This window comes from Chlorocebus sabaeus, chromosome 7 (assembly GCF_047675955.1).
Source record: "Chlorocebus sabaeus isolate Y175 chromosome 7, mChlSab1.0.hap1, whole genome shotgun sequence".
In the NCBI taxonomy this organism is placed as follows: Eukaryota; Metazoa; Chordata; class Mammalia; order Primates; family Cercopithecidae; genus Chlorocebus; species Chlorocebus sabaeus.
Window position 1 is genome coordinate 101,614,881 of NC_132910.1, and position 22,864 is coordinate 101,637,744.

Here is a 22,864-nt window from a genome sequence, read left to right on the forward strand (position 1 = left end):
ATTAAAACCCTTGTCAGTTAACCAGAATATATAAGGTTATTATATAATCCCCAGTCTGTGGGTTGTCTCTTCAATTTGTTGATTGTTTTCTCTGCTATGCATAAGTTCTGTAGCTTGATGTGATCTCATCTGTCCATGTTTGCTTTCACTGCCTGTGCTTTTGGGGTATTACTCAAGAAATCTCCCCAGATTAATGTCCTTTTTCCAATGATTCCTTTCAGTAGCTTCATAGTTTCAGGTCATAGATTTAAATCTTTAATCCATTTTGAACTGATTTTTGTATGTAGCAAGAGATAAAGGTATTCATTCTTCTGCATATAGACATACAATTTACTCAGTACCACTGAGAAGACTGTCCTTTCCCCATGGCATGTTCTTGGCAACTTTGTCAAAAATGAGTTCACTTGTAGATGTGTGGATTTATTTGAGTTCTCTATTCTGTTCCATTGGTCTATGTATCTGTTTTTATGAGAGTATCATGCTGTTTTGGTTACTATGGCTCTGTAGTATAATTTGAAATTTTGTTCTCTTTGCTAAGGATGGCTTTGGCTATTCTGAGTCTCTGTGGTTCCATATAGTTTCTAGCAATATTTTTTCTATTTCTGTGAAGAATGTCATTGGTATTTTTTGATATAGATTGCATTGAATCTGTAGATCGCTTTGGGTAGCATGAACATTTTAACACTACTAATTCTTCCAATCCATGAACATGAAATATCTTTCATTTTGAGGGTCCTTTTTAGTTTCTTGCATCAATGTTTTATAGCTGTCATTGAGGGATCTTTCACTTCTTTGGCTGTTTATTCCTAGGTATTTTACTTATAGCTATTGTAAATTGGATTGCTTTCTTGATCTCTTTTTCAGATTGTTCACTGTTAGCATATAGAAATGATACTGATTTTTGTCATGCAACTGTACTGAATTTATCAGTTATAATACTTTTTTACAGACTCTTTAGGTTTTTCTAAATATAAGATCATATCATCTGCAAACAACTGACTTCTTCATTTCCAATTTAAATGCCCTTTCTTTCTCATCTGATTGCTTTACCTAGGACCTCCAGTACTATGGTGAATAACAGTAATGAAAGTGGGCATCCTTGTTTCATTCCAGATCTTAGAGAAAAGGCTTTCAGTTTTTCTCTGTTCCAAATGATACTAGCTGTGGATCTGTTGTTTACGGCTTTTTATTGTGTTGAGGTATGTTCCCTCTATATGCAGTTTTTTGAGGGTTTTTATCATGAAGAAATAGTGAATTTTATCAAATGCTTTTCAGCAGTAACTGAAATGATCATATGGCTTTTGTCTTCCATCCTATTGATATGATGTATCACAATGATCGATTTGTGTATGTTCAGACATTCTTGCATCCCCAGAATAAATTCCACTCATTATGCATCAATTTTAAAAAAGTATTTTTTAGACAGGGTCTTACTCTGTCACCCAGGCTGGAGTGCAGTGGCATGAACACAGCTCACTGTAGTGTCAAACTCCTTGGGCTCCAGTGATCCTCCCACCTCAGCCTCCTGAGAAGCTGAGACTACAGGCACACATCACCATGCCCAGCTAATCTTTTTATTTTAAAATCTCACCATGTTGCCCGGGCTAGTCTCAAATTCCTGGACTCAAGCAATCTTCCCACCTCAGCCCCACAAAATGCTGGAATTACAGGTGTGAGCCACTGCATCCAGACAAAAAGAAAAAAAGAAATTCATAAAATGAAAAATCTCAGAGGTTATGAAAATAAGTTAAAATATATCAAAACTTACACACACAAACACTTAGAAATATTATATGGTACCATCTGCAGTTAAAAGAAATGTAAACAATGTAAATGTCAATTATTAAAGCATAACTGTATAAAATTAACATTAATCCATACCGTACTACTATAATAACTTCATAGCTACTTCCTGCCACAATTGCATTGAGCTCCAGTATTGTGAGCATCACTTAAAATGCTGTGTGATGCTAGTCATCTCAGAGAACACAGTTCCTCTCTTTTCTTTTGGGGACGGGGTGAGGAGTTTTGTTCTTGTTGCCCAGGCTGGAGTGCAACAGCGCGATTTTGGCTCACTGCAACCTCCGCCTCCCAGGTTCAAGCGATTCTCCTGCCTTAGCCTCCCAAATACCTGGGATTACAGGCACCCGCCACCATGCCTGGGTAATCTTTTTGTATTTTTAGTAGAGACGGGGTTTCACCATGTTGGCTGGGCTAGTCTGGAACTGCTGACCTCAAACGATCCACACGCCTCAGCCTCCCAAAGTACTGGGAAGTTCACCTCTCCAGTAAACTCTGTATCACAGCAAAAGTCATCTCTCCGAGTTCTCACATATTTTTCATCATGTTTAGTGCAATACTATCAACCTTTAATAACATAATGGGACCCATACAAAGTGCCACTAGCAATACTGGACATGCTCCCAAGGAGCAGGGAAAAGTCATGACATTATAAGAAAATGTTGAATTGCTTGATATGTACTGTAGATTGAGGTCTGCAGCTCTGGTTGCCTGCCATTTCCAAAGAAATTAATCTAGCATAAGGACCACTGTAACAAAAGAAAAGGAGGTTGGCAAAGTTGTTACTGCAGTGACACCAGGAGGCAGGGAAAAAAAAATGCATTTTTTGTGAAATATCTTTATCTTGCACTGAAAATGCAGCTTTCATGCGGATGCAGGATTGCTTTAAGAAAGGCATACCTATAGACTCTAACATGATTTGAGAAAAACTGAAGTCATTATATGTCAACTTAAAGAAGAATCGAAAGCTAAATTTAATGCCAGCAAGGATGATCGAGATAACAGGAGAAGCAGCTTCTGCCAACCAAGAGGCAGCAGCTGAGTTCCTAGACATCATTAAGAAAAACATTGAGGAGAAAGGATCAGCCTGATCAGGTTTTTAATGCAGACAAAAGTAACTTATTTGGGGTAGGTGGGGGAAGCCACAAAGGATTTATGGCAGGAAGAGATAGGCTAACTCTACTGTTTTGTGCAAATGCAGTTGGGTTTATGATCACGATTGCCCTTATCTATTAATATAAAGCTGCTAACCCCTGAGCCATGAAAGGAAAACACAAACACCAGCTGCAACTCTGTTGGTTGTACAAGAAGGTCTGGCCAACGAGAACCCTTTTTCTGGATTGGTTCCATTGAAACTTTGTCCTTTAAGTCAGGAAGTACCTTATCACCTTATCAGTAAGAGATTAACTTTTAAAGTTCTTTTGCTATTGGACAATGCCGCTGACCACCCAGAACTTCATGAGTTCAACACTGAGGGTGCTGAAGTGGTCTAACCGCCCTGAAACACAATTTCTCTAATTCCACCTCTAGAACAGGAGGTCACAAGGACCTTTATGGTTCATTACACATGGTATTCTTAGGAAACAACTGTCAACACTATGGAAGAGAACCTGACAGAACATCATAAAAGTCTAGAAGGATTATACCATTTAAGATCATTGTTATAGAAAAAGCTGTGGAAACCATCAAGTTTGAAACAATAAATTCTTCCTAGAGAAGACTGTGTCTAGGTGTTGTGCATGACTTCACAGGATTTCTGACAGAACTAATGAAGGTAATCATGAGAGATTGTAGATATGACAAAAAGGTGAGGGGTGAAGGGTTTCAAGATATGAATCTTGGAGAAATTGAAGAACTAACAGATACCACAACAACAGAGGGATCAACAGAGGGAAAACAACTTGATGGAAACAAGAATATCCAAACCACTATCAGATGAGGAAGACATAGAAGAAGTAGTACCAGAAAATGAACTGACATTAGACAATCTGGCAGAAGGGTTCTAATGATTCAAGACTGCTTTTAACTTCTTTTATGACATGGACCCTTCTATGACACAGGCACTGAAACTAAAGCAAATGGTGAAAGAAGGGTTTGTACCACATAGAAACATGTTTAGACAAATAAAAAAGCAAAAAGGTCAGAAAGAAATTACAATGCATTTCTATAAATTTACACCAAGTGTGTCTGCCTGTCCTGCTTTCCCTTTCACTTTCTCCACCTCTGCTACCTCAGCTGCCTCTGAGATACTAAAATCAACCTCTTCTCTTCCTCCTCCTCAGCATACTCAACATGAAGACAAGAAAGATGAAGATCTTTACGACGATTTGCTTCCCCTGATGAACAGTAACATATTTCTTCTTATGATTTTTTTCTTTTTAGACAGAGTTTCACTCTTGTTGCCCAGGTGAGAATGCAATGGTGCGATCTCAGCTCATTGCAACCTCCGCCCCTCCCAGGTTCAAGCGATTCTCCTACCTCAGCCTTCGGAGTAGCCTGGATTACAGGCACATGCCACCATGCCCAGTTAATTTTTGTATTTTCAGTAGAGACTGGGTTTCACCATGTTGGTCAGGCTGGTCTCGAACTCCTGACCTCAGGTGATCCACCCACCTCAGCCTCCCAAAATGCTGGGATTACAGATGTGAGCCACTGCACCTGGCCTTTCTTATGACTTTCTTAATAACATGTTCTTTTTTTCTAGCTTACTTTACTGTAAGAGTACAGTATATAATACATATAATAATCAAAATATGTGTGAATCAACTGTTTATGTTATCAGTAAAGTTTCTGATCAACATAAGCTATTGGAAGTTAAGTTCTGAGGGAGTGGAAAGTTATATGCAGATTTTTGGCTACACAGGGGGTCAGCATCCCTAATCTCCATGTTGTTCAAGGGTCAGATGTAGAAACATACCAAAACGAAAACCTATTTTCAGTACCTGTCAAAAGATCTGAACTGCACAGGTTGCTCCACAGACAGATCACCAAGGGCTCCAAGGCAGGCTGGTGGCAGAAGGGCAGGATCCACTGTGACTCCATCTGCTGGTATGTTAACCAAGCTTCGGAGAATGTCTTTCACATTGACATTTTTTGAAACCGAAACTGACGGCGTAGCCTTAGTGTCCAACTCATTTCCTCTGTCATTTTTGGTTTCCGGAGACTTATTGACTTCTAAAGAAAGAGTAGATAGCACCTCGCTGATTGCATCTGGGCCTGCACTAACTCCAGGAGATGCTGTGTGAGGAGTTACTTCCACATGGCTTCCTAAACCAGTGGCTGTTTCTTCCCCAATGCCTGAGTCCCTCCTTCGAGCAGATGATGTGCTTTCAGATTCTTCCACTGATGCCGTAGTTAAAGTGCTGAATGCTGCTGGTGTGATTTCTATATCATACCCAGAAACAGAAAAAATAAACAAAAATTTAGAACTAATTTTTAAAAGGTATATTCAATCCTAATAGCTATCTACTGTTTTGAATTATGAAATACATCATGTTCTAAAAGAGCAAAAACTAATTATATATTCTATAAAATGTACTGAGTGGATACACCTATTATCAAGAGACATGGTATAATAAAATAAATAAATACTTGCAAAAATTACCTAAAGTAATGGGTAGCAATACAAGGTCGAAAGTCATTGGCCTATAAGAAAAAGTCTACAATGTGTGTGTGTGTGTGTGTGTGTGTGTGTCTGTCTGTCTGTCTGTCTGTCTGTCTGTCTGTCTGTTGCCCAGGCTGGAGTACAGTGCTGTGATCTAGGCTCACTGCAGCCTTGACATCCTAGGCTATCCTCCCACCTAAGCCTTTCAAGTAGCTGAGACCACAGGTGTGTGCCACACATCTGGCTAATTTTTCTACTTTTTTGTAGAGATGAGGTTTCACCATGTTGCCCAGGCTAGTCTCGAACTCCTGAGCTCAAGCATCTACCAGCCTAGGCCTCCCAAAGTGCTAGGATTACAGGCATGCACCACCACGCCTGGCCCAAGTCCACAATCTTTAGGATAAAATAAAAAGCTCTACCTCAAACATGGTTACTGCAGCTGGAAAACTTGTTACCTCTTCTACAAGCATAAATAATTCAATGATCCTTAAAATCCAGTTCAACGAGGAATGCCTCCTTTTCTCTCTGTTTAATTCTCACTCCCTTTAATCAGGGTTTCAACCCATTCTTACAAAAATGGTCTTATCAAGGTCACCAAAAAATCTGCATCTTGCTAACTCCAATGGTCACTTTTCAGTCCTAACAGAACTTCACATAACAGCAGCAGCTAATTATTCCCTCCAACTAGACAATGCTTCCTTTCCTCAGCTTGCAGGACACCATTCTCTTTTTGCTCTCCTTGTACTACCTCACTGATTGTTCCTTTTTAACATCTCTCTCCTCTTTTTCTCCCTGATTTCTTAAGCTGGAGGGACACAAGGCTCAGTCCTTGTTCCTCTTATGTTCTCTATCTACATTTGGTCCCTTCGTGATATCATTCATTCTCCAAGTTTTAAATACCACTATAACCCCCACCAAAAAAGTCAAACTATTAAATACAACTGCTGCCCTACAACTTATCTTACATGTCTAAAAAAATCTCAAATTCAACATGCTGAAAACTGAATTTCTTCTCTTTTTATCTTTCCCTGAAAATCTCTTTCACCTTTAATCTACTCCACTGTACGTTGTAATCATTTTTGACTACCTTTTTCATTCACAAAACGCACACCTAATGTTTTAAAATTCTGTTTATTCTACCACTAAGACATATCCAGAATCTGACTGCCTCTCACCATCTCTAGTTGCCAACCTAATCCATCCCACCATAACCTCTTGCCTGGATTACTGATTACTGCAATAGCCTCCTAACTGGTTGTAGAGGAGGGTTTTTTCAATAATCCTACTGCCCCATGTCTCCTGGTACTCATCCCTTGATAAGCCCTTGAATCTGGACTAGGCTTGACTGACAATAACCAACAGGATCTGGCAAAAGCAGCAGTGGGCCAGTGCTTGGCCCGTATTTTAAGAAGGTCTGGCAGCTCTTGCATTCCCAGAATCTCTGAACATCTCTGTAAGAAGTGTGGCTTATTTCTGATCTACCTTGCTGGAAAGAACATGTAGAGAGATGATATGGAGACAGAGATGCTCTCCAAACTAATGAAGGAAACCAGGAATTCATTTGAGAACAAGTATCAAGGCTATAGACATATAATCCCAGCTCAGCTGTTTTAGTCAGTCAGTCTCAGTTCTTGGAGCCATCCCACCTGAGGCACTACAAACACTATTAGAAAAGTCATCTTAGATTTTCCAGACCCAGCAAACAACATCTGAAACAGGGATAAATCATGTCCACTGTGCCCTATCCAAATATAACTCAAGTAAGAAAGATTAAAATGGTTGTGGTCTTAAGCCACTAAGCTGCAGGGTAAGGTAGTAAACAGCAGTACCTGACACTGATTATCCTTGCCCTCTATATCCTCTACACAGGATATAGAGTTACTTTTTTTTTTTTTTGGAAATGGAGTCTCACTCTGTCACCCAGGCTAGAGTGCTGTGGTGGGATCTCTGCTCACTGCAACCTCTGCCTCCCAGGTTCAAGGGTTCAGCGATTCTCCTGCCTCAGTCTCCTAAGTAGCTGGGATTACAGGCACCAACCACCATGCCCGGCTAATTTTTTGTATTTTTAGTAGAGATAGGGTTTTACCATGTTGGCCAAGCTGATCTCCAACTCCTGACCTCACGTGATCCAGTTGCCTCAGCTTCCCAAAGTGCTGGGATTACTGGCGTGAGCCACCACGCCCAGCCCAGAGGTACTTTTAAAAACATAAACTGTAACTCCTGTACTCAAAACCCTCCAATGAGCTCTCATTTCCCTCAGAGAAAAATCCATACCCAATAACTCCTGGTCATTCCTTATATTTTTACCCTGCTTATTATTTTCTCTTTTCTTTTTTTTTTTTAAAAGCACTTTTACCACCTTCTAAAATACTATACAATTTACTTATAACATGTACATGTTTTTTTTATCTCCTCCCATTAGAATGTAAGCTCCATAAGGACATAGATTCTTTGTTTTGTTTTAGTCATGAATATATACCCAAGTATCCAGTAGATATTGAATGAATGTCGAGTGAATAATAAATTGCCTCCTTTGGGTGGCAGCTACTTCTATAACTGCAACAGCTACTTTACTAACTATACTTTTATAACTGGCAGCTACTTTTAAAACTCCAGTTATTGCAGTTACTTGTTAACAAGTCTGTCTCTTGTAAGAGAATATAAGTTAGTGATTCTTCACAGTAAATTAAGTCAATAAAATTTTTCGACTCTTTATTTGTATAAGATACCATTTTTTGACTTATCTTTAATTAGATGGTTCATTTAAAGAACAAAGAAAAATCCCAGTTGCAATTAATTACACAATATTTAAGCCAAAACATTTAGTTAATAATAAAAATATATGTATGCTCTCACTTAATTTACACATAAATGGATTTAAATTCCAGTATCAATATTTTAACCATCAAAAGTAAGTAACATTTATTTGAAATTTGGTACAAAGGAATAGAAAATGCAAACTTACCGGAGAGTGATACATTCCCATTTTCACTGCCAGTTTCCGTAAATGACTGGCTATGCCTTTCATTTTGGGGTTCCAAAATGTCTCTGTACTTGGAGACCATAAGAACAGAGATAAAGTATACTACTGCCAAGGCTAAAAATTGAGCTTGTTTGCTATCCTCCTGGGAAAAAAAAAATTAAAGAAGTTGATTATGTAACCATAAAATAACATAATTACATTTTACATCACAACGTTTAAATACAAAACATGTTCACAAATCTTTCAATATACACAGAAAATACATACCTATATAAATAATAAATTTATTAATAAACTTACTTGAGTAAACATTAGGCAAAGACTCTTAGAGAAATGTCTTTAAATGAGAGGTTTTATACTTGCAAAATATGGAGAAAAGCTAGCTCATTTTTAAAAATTATTCAATCTAAAGACATATGTCCTAATACACATTATAATGTTAATCAAACAAATAGTCATTATAACTATATGAAAACAGGTCAGATGCAGTGGTTCATACCTGTAATCCCAGTACTTTGCAGGGGCCAAACCAGGCAGATCACTTGAGATCAGGAGTTTGAGACCGGCCTAGCCAATATAGTGAAACCTCATCTCTACTAAAAATATAAAAATTAGCCAGGTGTGGTGGCACATGCCTGTAATCCCAGCTATTCAGGAGCCTGAGGTGGGAGAATGGTTTGAACCCAGGAAGCAGAGGTTGCAGTGAGCCGAGATCGCATCACTGCACTCCAGTCTTGGTGACAGAGTGAGTAAGATTCCATCTCAATATATACATACATACATACATATATATATACATACATACATACATAACAATATGAGGATAATTGGTTATTTTTATATATAATCATAAAAGCTAAAATACATAAAATATCACAATAAAAGTGCTAAAAAATAAAAATGCAGGAGAAAAAAAAAAGAAGCTATTAGATACAGAATATGATGCCAAAGGAATTCCTTCTTTTCTTGTTTGAGACAGGGTCCTACTCCATCGCCCAGGTTGCAGTACAATGGCACAATCATAGCTCACTGTACCCCTGAACTCCTGTGCTCAAGAGATCTTCTCGACTCAGCCTCCCAAGTAGATAGGACTACAGGAATACACCACCACACACAGTTAATTTTTGTTTTTTAATTTCTTGAAGAGACAGGTTCTTGTTATGTAGCTCAGGCTGGTCTCGAACTCCTGGCCTCAAGCAATGCTCCTGACTTGGCCTCCCAAAGCACTGGGATTATAGGTGTGAGCTCCCACACCTGACCACAAAGGAATTCTTGAGAGTATTTTAAACAGTACAAACAATTATGTATCAGGATTAAAAATAAAGTATGAGAAAGCAGACAAATTAGACTGACCTCTTGAAGGGCCTAGGCTCCATTCTAGCTCTACAGGTCACCTACATATCTGTATATCACTGACCTCTTTATCTAGTCAAATTCCCCATCTTCAAGGAGAATCTACACTCATCACTATTCTACGAACTTTCCCAAATAGGTTTGAACTTGTTAATTTAAAGAAAAAACTCAAGGTTATGCATCAAACTCTGAAAAGCAAAGGCTCAAGCAGAAGGTAAATTTAAAATTTAAAATAAGAACATGAAGAACACTGCTCCCTATCAGATAAATACAGGCATACTATGGAGATACCACAGGTTTAGTTCCGGACCACTGCAATAAAGTGGCTATCACAATAAAGTGAGTCACACAAGTATTTTGGTTTCCGAGTGTATATAAAAGTTACGTTTACACTACTTTGTAATCTATTAATTGTACAACAGCATTATATCTAAAAAAAAATGCACATACCTTCATTTAAAAATACTTTATTGCTTAAAAATGCTAACAATTATCTGGCCCTTCAGTGAGTCACAATCTTTTTGCTAGTAGAAGGTCCTGTCTCCATGTTCATGGATGTTGACTGATGGGTGAGGGTGGTAACTGTAGCAATCTCTTAAAATAAGACAACAAACTTTGCCACAGTAACTGAATCTTTTTTTCACAAAAGATTTTTCTGTAGCAAGCAATGTTGTTTGATATCATTTTACTCACAGGATTGAACCCTACCAATGCTTTATCAAACACATTTAGGTAATATTCTAAATCCTTTGTTATCATTTCAACAATGTTCATAGTATCTTCATCATGAGTGGATTCCATCGCAGGAAACCGCTTTCTTTGCTTATCCATAGGAAGCAAGTCTTCATTTGTTGGAGTATTATCATGAGATTGTAGCAATTCAATCACATGTTTAGGCTCTGCTTCTCTTTCTGATTCTCTTGCTATTTCCACCACATCAGCAGTGACTTCCTCCATGGAAATCATGAACTCCTCAAAGTCATCCATGAGAATTGGAATCAATTTCTTCCAAACTCCTGTTAACACTGATATGTGGATTTCTTCCCGTGAAATCACATGGGTTCTTCATGGTATCTATGATAGTGGATCAATTCCAGAAGATTTTCCATTTACTTTGCCCAGATCCATCAAAGGAATTACTATCTATAGCAGCTACAGTCTAATAAAATTTATGTCTTAAATAATAAGACGAAGTATTTCTTAAATAGTAAGTCAAAATGACTCTTAATCCATGAACTGCAAAATGAATATTTCACTAACAAGCAAGAAAATAACATGAATCTCTTTGTATATCTGATCAGAGCTCTTGGGTGACCAGATTTATTATCAATGACCAGTAATAATTTGAAAAGACTCTTTTCTTCAAACAGGTCTCAATAGTGGGCTTACAACATTCAGTAAGCCATGCCGTAAACAGATGCACTATTACCCAGGCTTTGCCATTCCATTTACAGCATGCAGGCAGAGTAGATTTAGCGTAATTCTTAAGGGTCCCAGGATTTTCAGAATGATAAATGTGAATTGGCTTTAACTTCAAGTCACCAGCTGTATTAGTCCCTAACAAGAGAATCAGCCTGTCCTTGGTAACACTGAAGCCAGGCTTGACTTCCTGGTAGCTAGGAACGTTGTAGGATGGTATCTTCTTCCAATAAAAGGTGTTTTGTCCACATTGAAAATCTGTTGCTCAGTAGCTACCTTCATCAGTTTCTTAGCTAGCTCTTCTGAACTTAGTGCTTCACCTTGTACTTTTCTGTTATGGAGACAGCTTCTTTCCTTAAACTTTCCTTAAACTAGCTTCACTTTTCTTCTGCAGCTTCCTCACTTCTCTCGGCCTTTACAGAATTGAAGAGAGTTAGAGCCTTGTCTGAAATAGGCTTTGGCCTAAGCAAATAGCGTGGCTAGTTTGATCTTTTATACAGACCACTAAACCTCCCTTCAACTCAACAGTATAAAGCTGTTTTACTTCTTATCAGTCATTTGCTCACTGGAGTAATCGTTTACTTTTAATTTCCTTTAAGAACTTTGCATTTGCATTCACAACTTGGCTAAATGTTTGGCACAAGAAGCCCAGCTTTTGGCCTGTATCAGCTTTTGATATATCATCTTCACTAAGCATAATCATCTCTAGCTTTTTATTTAAAGTGAGAGACATGCAACTTTTCCTTTCTCTTGAACCCTTAAGAGGCCATTGTAGGGCTATTAATTGACCTCATTGCAATATTGCTGTGTTTCAGGGAATAGAGAGACAGGGGAATGGCCCCTCCCAAGGAGAAGGGGAGAGATGGGAATGGCCAGTTCGTAGCACAGTCAGACATTTATTAAGTTCACTGTCTTAAATGAGTGTGGTTTGTGGTGCCCCAAGACAATTGCAATAGTACCACCAAAGATCACTGATGACAGATCACCATAACAGATAAATAATAATAATGAAAAGGTTTGAAATATTGTAAGAATTACCAATATATGACATAAAGACATAAAGTAAGCACATGCTGTTGGATAAATAGCACAGATAGACTAGCTCGACACAGGGTTGCCAAAAAGCATCAATTTGTAAAAAATCCAGTAATCAGCAATGTGCAATAGCAAAGCCCAATAAAATGAGGCATGTCTGTAAATGGAAACTAATGGTAAAAATGAGACTAATAGTTAATACTTAATGTCAAAAAGTTTGGATATCATCAATTTCAGAGAAACAGAAGATAGGCTCGATTTGAACATATCCACTTGATGCAATTCTTCAACATATTTGCAATTCATGACAAAATGTATGGTATTTTGCAGGTTCTTAGTCTGTTGGAAAAAATAAAGGTCCATTTGTCTTTTTTATAAACCACCCCTTTTCTCTAGACATAGCCATGTTCTTCTGCCACACAATTCTGCCATCTAATAACTGCTGCTAATGACATTAATATTCAAAATGCAGACAAATAATTTACTTGTCCTTAACTTCTTAGTCCGTTATAAATTAGTTATGCCAATCTAAATCCTTATTTAGCCCATTAATATGTTCAATGTTTACTAACTACCACATGAAGTTTACAGTATATGCCCGATTTTGGGCCTCAAATAAAAAATATCCCATAAATCTTTTACATTTAAATCCTAACTCCTGAAATGAATTTTCTTTCCATTGTAGCTGTCATTTATTGAATATTTACTGTATGCCAGGCACTGTGCTATGTATTTCACATATATTTTTATTAGCAAACTTGAACAAGATAAGGCTTAGAGAAGCAACTTACTTAAGGACATATAGTATGTAAAAAAGCAAATCTGAACTCAGATTAGGGTGATTAAAAACCTTAGCTCTTAACCTCAAGGTAGAAATTTCTTTATGTCCTCAGTCTTAGGTCATTTCCTTTTTTCTTTCTATTTTTTAAATTATTATATTTTATTTTATTTTATTTTATTTATTTATTTATTTTTTTGGGGAGGATGAAGTCTCGCTCTATTGCCCAGGCGGAGTGCAGTGACCGGCTCTCAGCTCACTGCAAGCTCCGCCTCCTGGGTTTATGCCATTCTCCTGCCTCAGCCTCCCGAGTAGCTTGGACTACAGGCACCCACCACCTCGCCCGGCTAGTTTTCTGTATTTTTTAGTAGAGACGGGGTTTCACCGTGTTCGCCAGGATGGTCTCGATCTCCTGACCTTGTCATCCGCCCGCTTCAGCCTCCCAAAGTGCTGGGATTACAGGCGTGAGCCACCACGCCCGGCCAGTCATTTCCTTTTTCATCAGAGGTTCCTTTTGTTCCCTAAAGAGGCTAAACTCTAGCATGTAAAATATAGTGTTTTCTTTTTTTCTGAAACTCCTATAAGGTGATTATATAACTTTTATAATTACAAAATACTTAAAATTATTTATCACTTTCAGTAATCATGTAGTAAAAGGGATATTCTAATTATGTTTGCAGAATATTGTAATATAACAACTGGTTAGAAGGTTTTACAAGAGCCAAATTATCCAGAGGCACTGTGAAGAGTTTGGATTCCATTTAACCACTAAAAGATGCTATTAGAGAATTCTGAAAGAAAAATAGTAACATCATCTATTCCAGTTTGTTTATTTGTTTAAGAGACAGGATTTCGCTCTGTCGCCTAGGCTGGAATGTAGTGACACAATCATAGCTCACAGTAACCTTGACCTCCTAGGCTCAAGCGATCCTCCACAACTCAGTCTCCCAAGTAGCTAGGACTAGAGGCATGTGCTACCACATGTGGCTAATTCTATTCTAGATTTTTAAAGATCATTCTAGGAAATATAAAGTTAATGGACAATAGACTCAGAACCTGCCAAATGGAAAAAAAGTGAACAGAGGAGAAAACAGCAACATTTGGTCCTCAAATTGACCACATTCAAAGGATTCCAGGGGGGAAAAAAAGTTGATGGCTTCTTAATTAAAGGAATAATAACAGCTACTAGAGAACTGAGATCTAAGAAGGTAGTATGGCCTTTTAGTTAAGATCAAAATTTCAAGAATCAAATTCCCTAAGTCCTAAACTCACTTTCACCTCTTACTAATTGTATAATCTTAAGCACATTACTTAAATATTGCTAACTCCCTCATAGAATTATTGTGAGAATTAAACATACATATACAGTAGCGGTCCCCAACCTTTTTGGCACAAAGGACTGGTTTCATAGAAGACAATTATTCCATGGACCTGTGGGGGGTAAGAGGCGGGGTGGGGGTAGGGGGTATGGTTTCAGGATGATTCAAGTGCATTACATTTATAACTAGATTCTGATACAGAGCGCACAACCAAGATCTGTCGCATGCACAGTTCACAATAGGGTTCATGCTCCTATGAGAATCTAATGCTCCTGCTGATCTGACAGGAGGTGGAGCTCAGCTTCACTCCTCACCCTCTGCTCATCTCACCTCCTGCTGTGGAGCCTAGGTGCTTATCAGTGGTCTGGGGGTTGGGGACCCCTGATAAGAGCATCCAGTATTATATTTAATACACAGTAAGTATTCAATACTATTAAGTAGTGATAATACTCCAAATTCTACATGTGTATAAAAACCTAGTCAAGAACTAAAGAGAACTAAACTATTGAAAAAAAAAAAAAAAGGGAGGGGAAAAAGAAAAATTGAGGTTAGAAAGTTTATAAGAAATATATATGTAAAACATATAGTAAGTGTTCAACAAATATTTACTAATGATAATATTCCAAATGCTGATGAGTGCAATTACAAATTATTTTTACTTCCACCTTTATATTTTCTATATGACTTTAAATTTTCTACATAAGAATTAGCAATGTTTTCTATCAAAATCAGCTGAAACAAAACTGTTTTTCATCTTTAAAAAATCAGAAACATCAAACTGAGAGCAACATTTCATCATGCACCTTTTTATCACATTAGTATACCTTTGAGGAAAAAATATCCAATATTCAGTAAAAGAACATGCCACTCAGAAGTTGAACATTTTATTACATTCAGAGCGTCAATTTTAGAATTAAGACTGCTAGGTTTGAATCCTGATTTTATCACTGTTTATCAACATTAGCTTAGAGATGTTACTCAAGCTCTATGTGCCTCAGATTATTCATCTATAAAATGGAAATTACAATAGTACAGCTCAAGAAGTTGTTGGACTTAATGAATACATGTATAATACTTAGACTGCTGACTATGTAATAATGCATTATTCCTTTTAATATCATTACACTGATCTACTAGCTCCCTTTACACGAACTATCCTTTCTAATCATTGTCATTGTATCTAAAATCATTGTCAAAAGAACTGGTTTCTAGACCTCTCTATCTCTGCTACACTATTTGATATCACAAAGAATTTTTAATCTCAATATATTAGGCCTAAGAGGAAATATGCAACAGTTAAGAGAGTATGTGAAAGAAATATTGTAACTTACTATATCTCTGAAAACAACTGCTCTAAGTCGATTAATATCCATGTCCTGTAGAAGCCTGTCAAGATCTCTTACTGGAGATATACCGCCAGTCACAATGTCCACTGGGCTCTATTTAAGATTTTAAAAAAAAGTATATATATACATATATACACATTACACAGATATACTTTAAAAACAAACACAGTATTCCAAGAACCAGAAAAGCAAAGTTATAGCATTCCTTTCCCCACTTTGTGTGTATGCTTCTTTCTCCTTTGAGGGGTTGGGGAGAGAGGTGGAGAAAGATGGCATACAGGAAAAAATGACATATTTGAAGGAAAAGGCATCACAGAAACAAGAAAAGTAAACATTGGGAAAAAGAGACAAGATTAAGTATAAACAAATCTTTGTTGTATATTTAAACACAAATATTTGAATGTTACGTCCAGGCCTAAAGTAACTATTTTAATCTCTGCCAGATTTAACTTTATGTTGAAATGAGCAAATAAAAATCTTAATTGAAAAATAGGAGTATGCTTTTTGAAAATTAATTAATCTGTATACTTACCTTCGCTGCAGATTTCCCTAAGGGATTAAGGCTATGTATTGTTTTCAAGGCTTTATCTCCCCTAGTTTTCAGTTGTGAATGCTGTTGACACTCCAAGCAATTCCTTACTGCTACTGCACAAACTGTAATTCATTTTAAGGAAAAGATTGGGAAAGAAAAGTTAATATTTAAGATTATGGAAGTGAAAAACATCAACTACACGATATGATTTACATAAGATTTTATTAAAAACAGATGACATTCAGCTTATTCGTAAAATGTCCCTAGACTTTATTGCCTAGTGTTTGCTGTCTGATATTGTTAGCTTCCATGCTATGGCCCAGTTAAGCTTTAGGGAGGCAGTATGGCCTAGTGGTCTAAACCTTTAGGGTTTGCTGAAAGGAAATCAGTTCAGGAATCTTAAAAATAGGCTACTGTTTCTTAGATCTCAACTAAGCTAGCTGGGACAATCTTTTATTAAGAAAAGGATGGAGAAGAAAAGAATTGAAAGAAATGGAAGAAAATAGGGAACAAAGCACACTACCCTGAACTAGTCTAGGTAACAATCTTCTACTACCATCATTAAAGTAAATTAGTTAAACCAGAAACTTTGATGTTTTTCTTATATTGCATCATTACAGCATATTAATTGAGACTGATAGAGGATATAGCTTTTCTAAGAAGCTTTATAGGGTCCAGCATTTACTAGCTTTCATTAAAACTGCTTAGAAAATGGGAGACAGGAAAAGGAATTTGATTAATATACAGTCTAAAATTACCTAAGGCTCCCACAAATCAGGCAGTTAGATTACTTAGAAATTAATTTTGGATTTTAAATGAATTATATTATGTACCCTTCACTAAGAATTGCTTGATACCATGTAATCATTTAAATTCCCTCCAAATCTGTAGCACTCAAGGTACTTAAACTGAGCAAAGGAGCGAGAGCAAATTAGGAACAGAATAGCAAACTTAAGTGAGGACTTCACAAAGAATCACTGGCATATCACATGAGAATTTAGCTAGCAGGCATGAGAATTTAGAAAGGTGCCCAAAGAGAGCAATAAAAGTTGAAAGAAAAGAAGGAGGGAACAAGTGGAGGGAAGAGAGAATACGGAATACAACTTTGTCAATTTTGGTATCAGACCCAAGAAATATTTTACTTTGTCAAATTTGCTATCAGACCCAGGAAATACTTTCCATACAATCTTTTTCACAAGTTGCATAAAATCAAATTTGGGTCTGTACTACAAAGTTAAAAATCACACCTCATTTCCTGGTTTCAATCAGTTACTCTTATTGCTGCCATCCTAACTTCTAACCCCAAACTCAGGAAACAACAGGAATGAGGACACCAGTGTCCATCAACAGATAACTAGATAAATAAAATGTGGTGTATATATACAATGAAATACTATTCAGCCACAAAAAAGAAAGAAATCATGTCTTTTGCAGCAATATGGATGGAAGTGGAGATCATTATCTTAAGTGAAACAAATCAGACACAGAAAGACAAATATTGTATGTTCTCACTTATAAGTGGGAGCTAAATAGTGTGTACACACGGATGTAGAGAGTATAATGATTGAAAATGGAGACTCAGGCTGGGCGCAGGGCTCACACCTGTAATCCTAGCACTTTGGGAGGCCGAGGTGGGTGGATCACGAGGTCAGGAGATCAAGACCACCCTGGCCAACATGGTGAAACCCCATCTCTACTAAAAATGCAAAGAATTAGCTGGATGTGAAGTAGTCCCAGCTACTCAAGAGGCTGAGATAGGGGACTCGCTTGAACCCAGAAGGCAGAGATTGCAGTGAGCTGAGATCTTGCCACTGCACTCCAGCCTGGCGACAGAGTAAGGCTCCGTCTCAAAAAAAAAGAAGAAAGAAAGAAAAGAAAGAAAGAAAGAAAGAAAGAAGGAGAGGGAGAGAGAACAACGTATATTATTCATGTGATGGATACCCTAAAAGCCCTAACTTCACCACTAAGCAATCCATGTATGTAAAAAAATTGTACTTGTACCCCACAAATTTATACAAATACAATTTTTTAAAAACAGATATCACACGTTTGGACTGTTACTTTGCTTACGATACTCTATTAAATTATCTTGGACCAGTCGTTTTTAAGTCTCATTTCCATATATAGAACAGACTGTACTGGGGTAGATTAAATTATCTCTCAATTCTTTCCATGGCTATGAAAAACTAGGAACAAAGAGTATTTCCCTAGCCTCTGAATCTGATGATTCTTGAGTAAACCTTTGCTAGTATAGCCTTGAACTTTTACTTCTAGAAATGTACTCTTTCTAGGAAATTGAAAAGGCTTTGAAAACGGCACACGTGGAGCAATAAAGTCTAAATATTTTAATTATAATACTAATAGAAAGATTAAAGAAGTATATACTACAATAGAATAGGAGCACTAGTTAGACAAAAGTATAGTATTCAAATTCCACCTTCACCAATTAGAGCTTTTTAGCTATAGATAAGTTTCCCAATTTCTTTTATCTTCAATTTCCTCATGAATAAAAAGGACAAAATTGTCACTGTGAAAATCAACAATGACAAATGACAATAGTCAATAAATGATAGCTTTTGTTATGCTCACAATTAGAATGTCTCTTAAATTTTAAAACGACTATCTATAAATTGTTATTCCAAGTTATTTAGAATAGCTGGATATACCATTGATTATTAAATATAAAATACTTGGAATTTTACATTTAAACTAAATACTATTAAATACTTTGAATAGCATTTTGAGTAAAAATTATACTTGTGGTGAAAAGCACAGGTATACATTAGTTTATGTAACAGATATTCTTGCTAAATACGAAAAATACATCATTAACTAGATTTTCCACTTCCATGTATGTTTTCATAGGTGCTTTATCTCTTCATATGACCATGGTTCCTAATGGTTTGCTTCCATTTTTTGTGACTTCTCTCCTCACCACTTTCTCTTCATTTAATAATCAAATCATTTAACAAAGTCTCGGTATTTACAACTATATAGAAGGAAAGTTATGCCAAAAAAAGTTTTTGTTTTTTTCCTTTTTGTTTCACCTAAGAAGTCCAGTTAACACTAAAAAGTCATTCCATGTATTTTTACTTTTACCTAGGGAAGAAGTGTTTCCAAGAGAAGAAGAGAGATTTCAAGATTTTATTAACTGCTTTAACAAATTTACTACAGCTTTTCTGAATAAAGTCTGTACTTGAATGATGCTAGTTTCTAATGTTGTTATTCAAGTGTGTTTGTAAGAGAAGCCACATCAACATCACCTGGGACTTGGTAGTCAATTTTAGGCCTCACCCTAGACCTCTATAACCTTTTCTTTTTGGGACAGAGTCCTGCTAAGTTGCCCAGGCTGCAGTGCACGATCTTGGCTCACTGCAATCTCCACCTCCCAGATTCAAGCGATTCTGCTGCCTCAGCCTCCCAAGTAGCTGGGATTACAAGTGTGCATCACCACACCTGGTTAATTTGTGTATTTGTAGTAAAGATGGGATTTCGCCATGTTGGCCAGGCTGGTCTCGAATTCCTGACCTCAGGTGATCTGCCCACCTTGGCCTCAAAGTGCTGGAATTACAGGTGTGAGCCACCACACCCAGCTTAGACCTATATAATCTAATCTGCATTTTAACAAGATCATCGAATTTATGAATCACCTTGTGTTTTTTAATCATCTTATGTTTATGTATTTCCTTAAAATTTCAGAAGCACTACTTTAGAGCAAAATGAGATAGGGGAGCACCTCTAAGTCCAGCTACTAGGAAGGATGAGGAAGCGGGATCACTTGAGCCCAGGATTTTGACACCAGCCTTGGCAACAAAGCAGAACCACCATCCCAGGGAGAAAAAAGAAAAAATAATAAAAATTAAAAGGATAGGGGAGAGTAGAAACTCCTGACCAAAATCACCTCAGTAAATTTTTCAAAATACATCCTCCTTCTTCCCCATCCAACCTACCAACTACTACTATATACATTAAAAAGTACATTAAAAAGTAACATACGACAAATTAGCTAACACATATTTTCTCACCAACAGAAGATGGATAATTTTCAGTGTCATCTCTGAATTACTGAAAATTTCTTTTAGTAAATTCCCAACGGTTTTTAACAGCTCACCTAGTCGGAGACACTGCCGCAAAATTCCTCCAGATGACATACTTTTTTCAGCTTCAATTTCAGTAAAGCCAAGAGAACTTGCAAATATAAGCACATCCACAAGGCTAATTAGCCTCTGCAAAAATGTCACAGAGGCTTCTATTGAAAGGCCTTGAGTTGGTTCAATATTTTCCAGTTCATGCTGTAAAGAATACAGTTTGATATTTATATATATACATATTCTGAAAAAAAATAATTTTACCAGACATAGTCCTAAATTTTATAAATTGTATAAGAGGTCAGACTTTCAGAAACTTAGTAACACAGAGTGATTTATACTTATTATTTCATCTAAAAAGGGCAGGGGATGAGGAGGAGCAACAGAAACATACAGGTGAAACACCATGAACCATATTCTTCACTACCTGACTCATACTTAGGGAATCGACATTCTCTCTAGTTCTTTCATTACTAGAACAGACTCTAAGGTCCTCTCAAGTAAAAGATCCTGTTGTTTTTTATTTATAGCACCTATGATGCACAGTAACCACCACATTTAAGTTTTAGTCAATCAAGTTGCATAACACTTATGTTTTCACACCAATTTTATATAGTAATTAAGTGCTTACTGTAGCCGATGTAGCAGCTGAAAGCAATGGCAGTATACCCCCACAAGCCATGACCATATTGTCCATCACTTGAGAGATGAGATGAATTGTGTTGTGTACAAAGATGACATTATCACTGCTATTCACGAAGTCCATAACTGTCTTTGTTGAATGGCTGTCCAAAGATAAATGATGTTTACTGATAAAGCTAAAGGAAGGAAATCACAGTTTGCCTACTTGAGGGGAGGGAAGATAAGAAGGTGCTTTTGTTTCATCTTGAAAACTGAAGGAAGATGATGCAGCAGGCATTTGGGGGGTGTATACTTCTTCAGAAGAAACAGACCATTCCATATCAGTAGCTACTATCCATGCCCTCTTCCTTCAGTGCTGAAACATAAATACTATTCATTTTACACTGGATATCAAAAGTTGAAGAAAATTATCCTAACTGGGAACAAAACTAAGAAATCATGTGACAAAAATTATGAGGTAAATAGTGGTAAATGTGCTACTAAAAATGAATATTCTTCTGTAATGCCTATAAAATGCTTTTAAACATAACAAGAATCTTACACAAATAAAAAGAAATAAATTAGGTACCTTTAAAATCATAAATCATACAATGGAGGATAATTTGAGGTACACAGATTTTTTTAAGGCTAAAAATACACTGGAAATATTGATAATGTTATACCAATTTTTTGGTTTTTGAGACAGAGTCTCGCTCTGTTGCCCAGGCTGGAGAGCCATGGCACAATCTCGGCTCACTGCAAGCTCCACCTCTCGGGTTCATCACGCCATTCTCCTGCCTCAGCCTCCCGAGTAGCTGGCACTACAGGCGTCCACCACCACTCCTAGCTAATTTTGTATTTTTAGTAGAGACAGGGTTTCATCATGTTAGCCAGGATGGTCTCGATCTCTTGAGCTTGTGATCCGCCCGCATCAGCCTCCCAAAGTGCTGGGATTACAGACTTGATCAACTGCGCCCGGCCTATACCAATTATTTTTTAATACTTCTAGTAATAAACCAGCTTGATAGACCTACCTTCTGGTGAATTCCATCCAATAAAATTGCTACAGGAAATCTACTACAGATTTTTTAAAAGAGAAACCTCTACTTTTCACATTTTTGTAATCCAGATAAGGATTCCATTCTTATAATAGAGAATAAAAGTTAATTCAGTAAAACCCTACCACAGAATAATTTCTATTCTACCTTTTAACCAAATGTCTGGAATTAATTACAAAGTGTTTCTATAGATTTCTTTGAAAATCAAGACTAGGTTTATACACATCTTCCATAATAAACACATAGACAAACCTTCTCCACATCTGTATATCTGTTTCTATTGAAAATAATAGATCAGTGAGCAAACGTTGATGCATCTGAGACCAGTTGAACTCAGGAATACGAAACACAGTAGATCTGGAATCCCTCCTTTGTCCATTAACTGCATCTGGTGCTATTCCTTGCCCTGGCTGCTCATGTTGCCTTGATATCTAATACAGAAAATTTAAAAAGTAATAAAATAGGTTCAACTTCAGCAGGAGGCTTTAGCAAAATAAATAATTTAGTAGCTCCTATGCAATTCATCTAACACATTTTTAAGACACTATAAGAACCAAATTAGAGAGAGAAAAATTATCAATGAGTAATAACATTAATATTTTAGTATATGTAAGCAAAGCTATCAAAAGTGCGAAACTACCGCAATTCGAAAGTAATTAGCTTAGAACCACGTTAAGTATCAACACTATGTAGCATTTTATAAAGGAATCAAGTAACAGTTCTTAGTTTTTAGCCTTAGCCTAAAAGAAAGACAGTATTTAAAATCTAAGTGGCATCTGGATTATGAAGTGGCTAGAATGAAGAATAAAAACAGAGATAACATAATGAAGAATCAACCAACAAAAAAGAAAAAAAAAAAAAAAGGCAGGCGGGATAGAGGACAAGAATTGAATAAAGTGAAAAATGACAACATGCTACCAAGTGTTGT

General features: G+C 36.8%; 1 protein-coding gene across 4 annotated transcripts in view; it reads right to left on the bottom strand.

Moving 5' to 3' along the window:
- Positions 1-22,864, bottom strand: part of LRBA (LPS responsive beige-like anchor protein) — a 764,757-nt gene that overhangs the window by 582,429 nt on the left and 159,464 nt on the right. For all 4 annotated transcript variants that reach the window (XM_007999974.3, XM_007999973.3, XM_007999976.3 and 1 more), the window contains 7 exons: positions 22,189-22,367; positions 20,889-21,042; positions 20,281-20,461; positions 16,170-16,291; positions 15,623-15,730; positions 8,370-8,529; positions 4,743-5,184 (listed from right to left, as the gene is read on the bottom strand). In XM_007999974.3, coding sequence (XP_007998165.2) covers positions 4,743-5,184; positions 8,370-8,529; positions 15,623-15,730; positions 16,170-16,291; positions 20,281-20,461; positions 20,889-21,042; positions 22,189-22,367 — 1,346 coding nt within the window. The remainder of the gene's footprint in view (positions 1-4,742; positions 5,185-8,369; positions 8,530-15,622; positions 15,731-16,169; positions 16,292-20,280; positions 20,462-20,888; positions 21,043-22,188; positions 22,368-22,864) is intronic.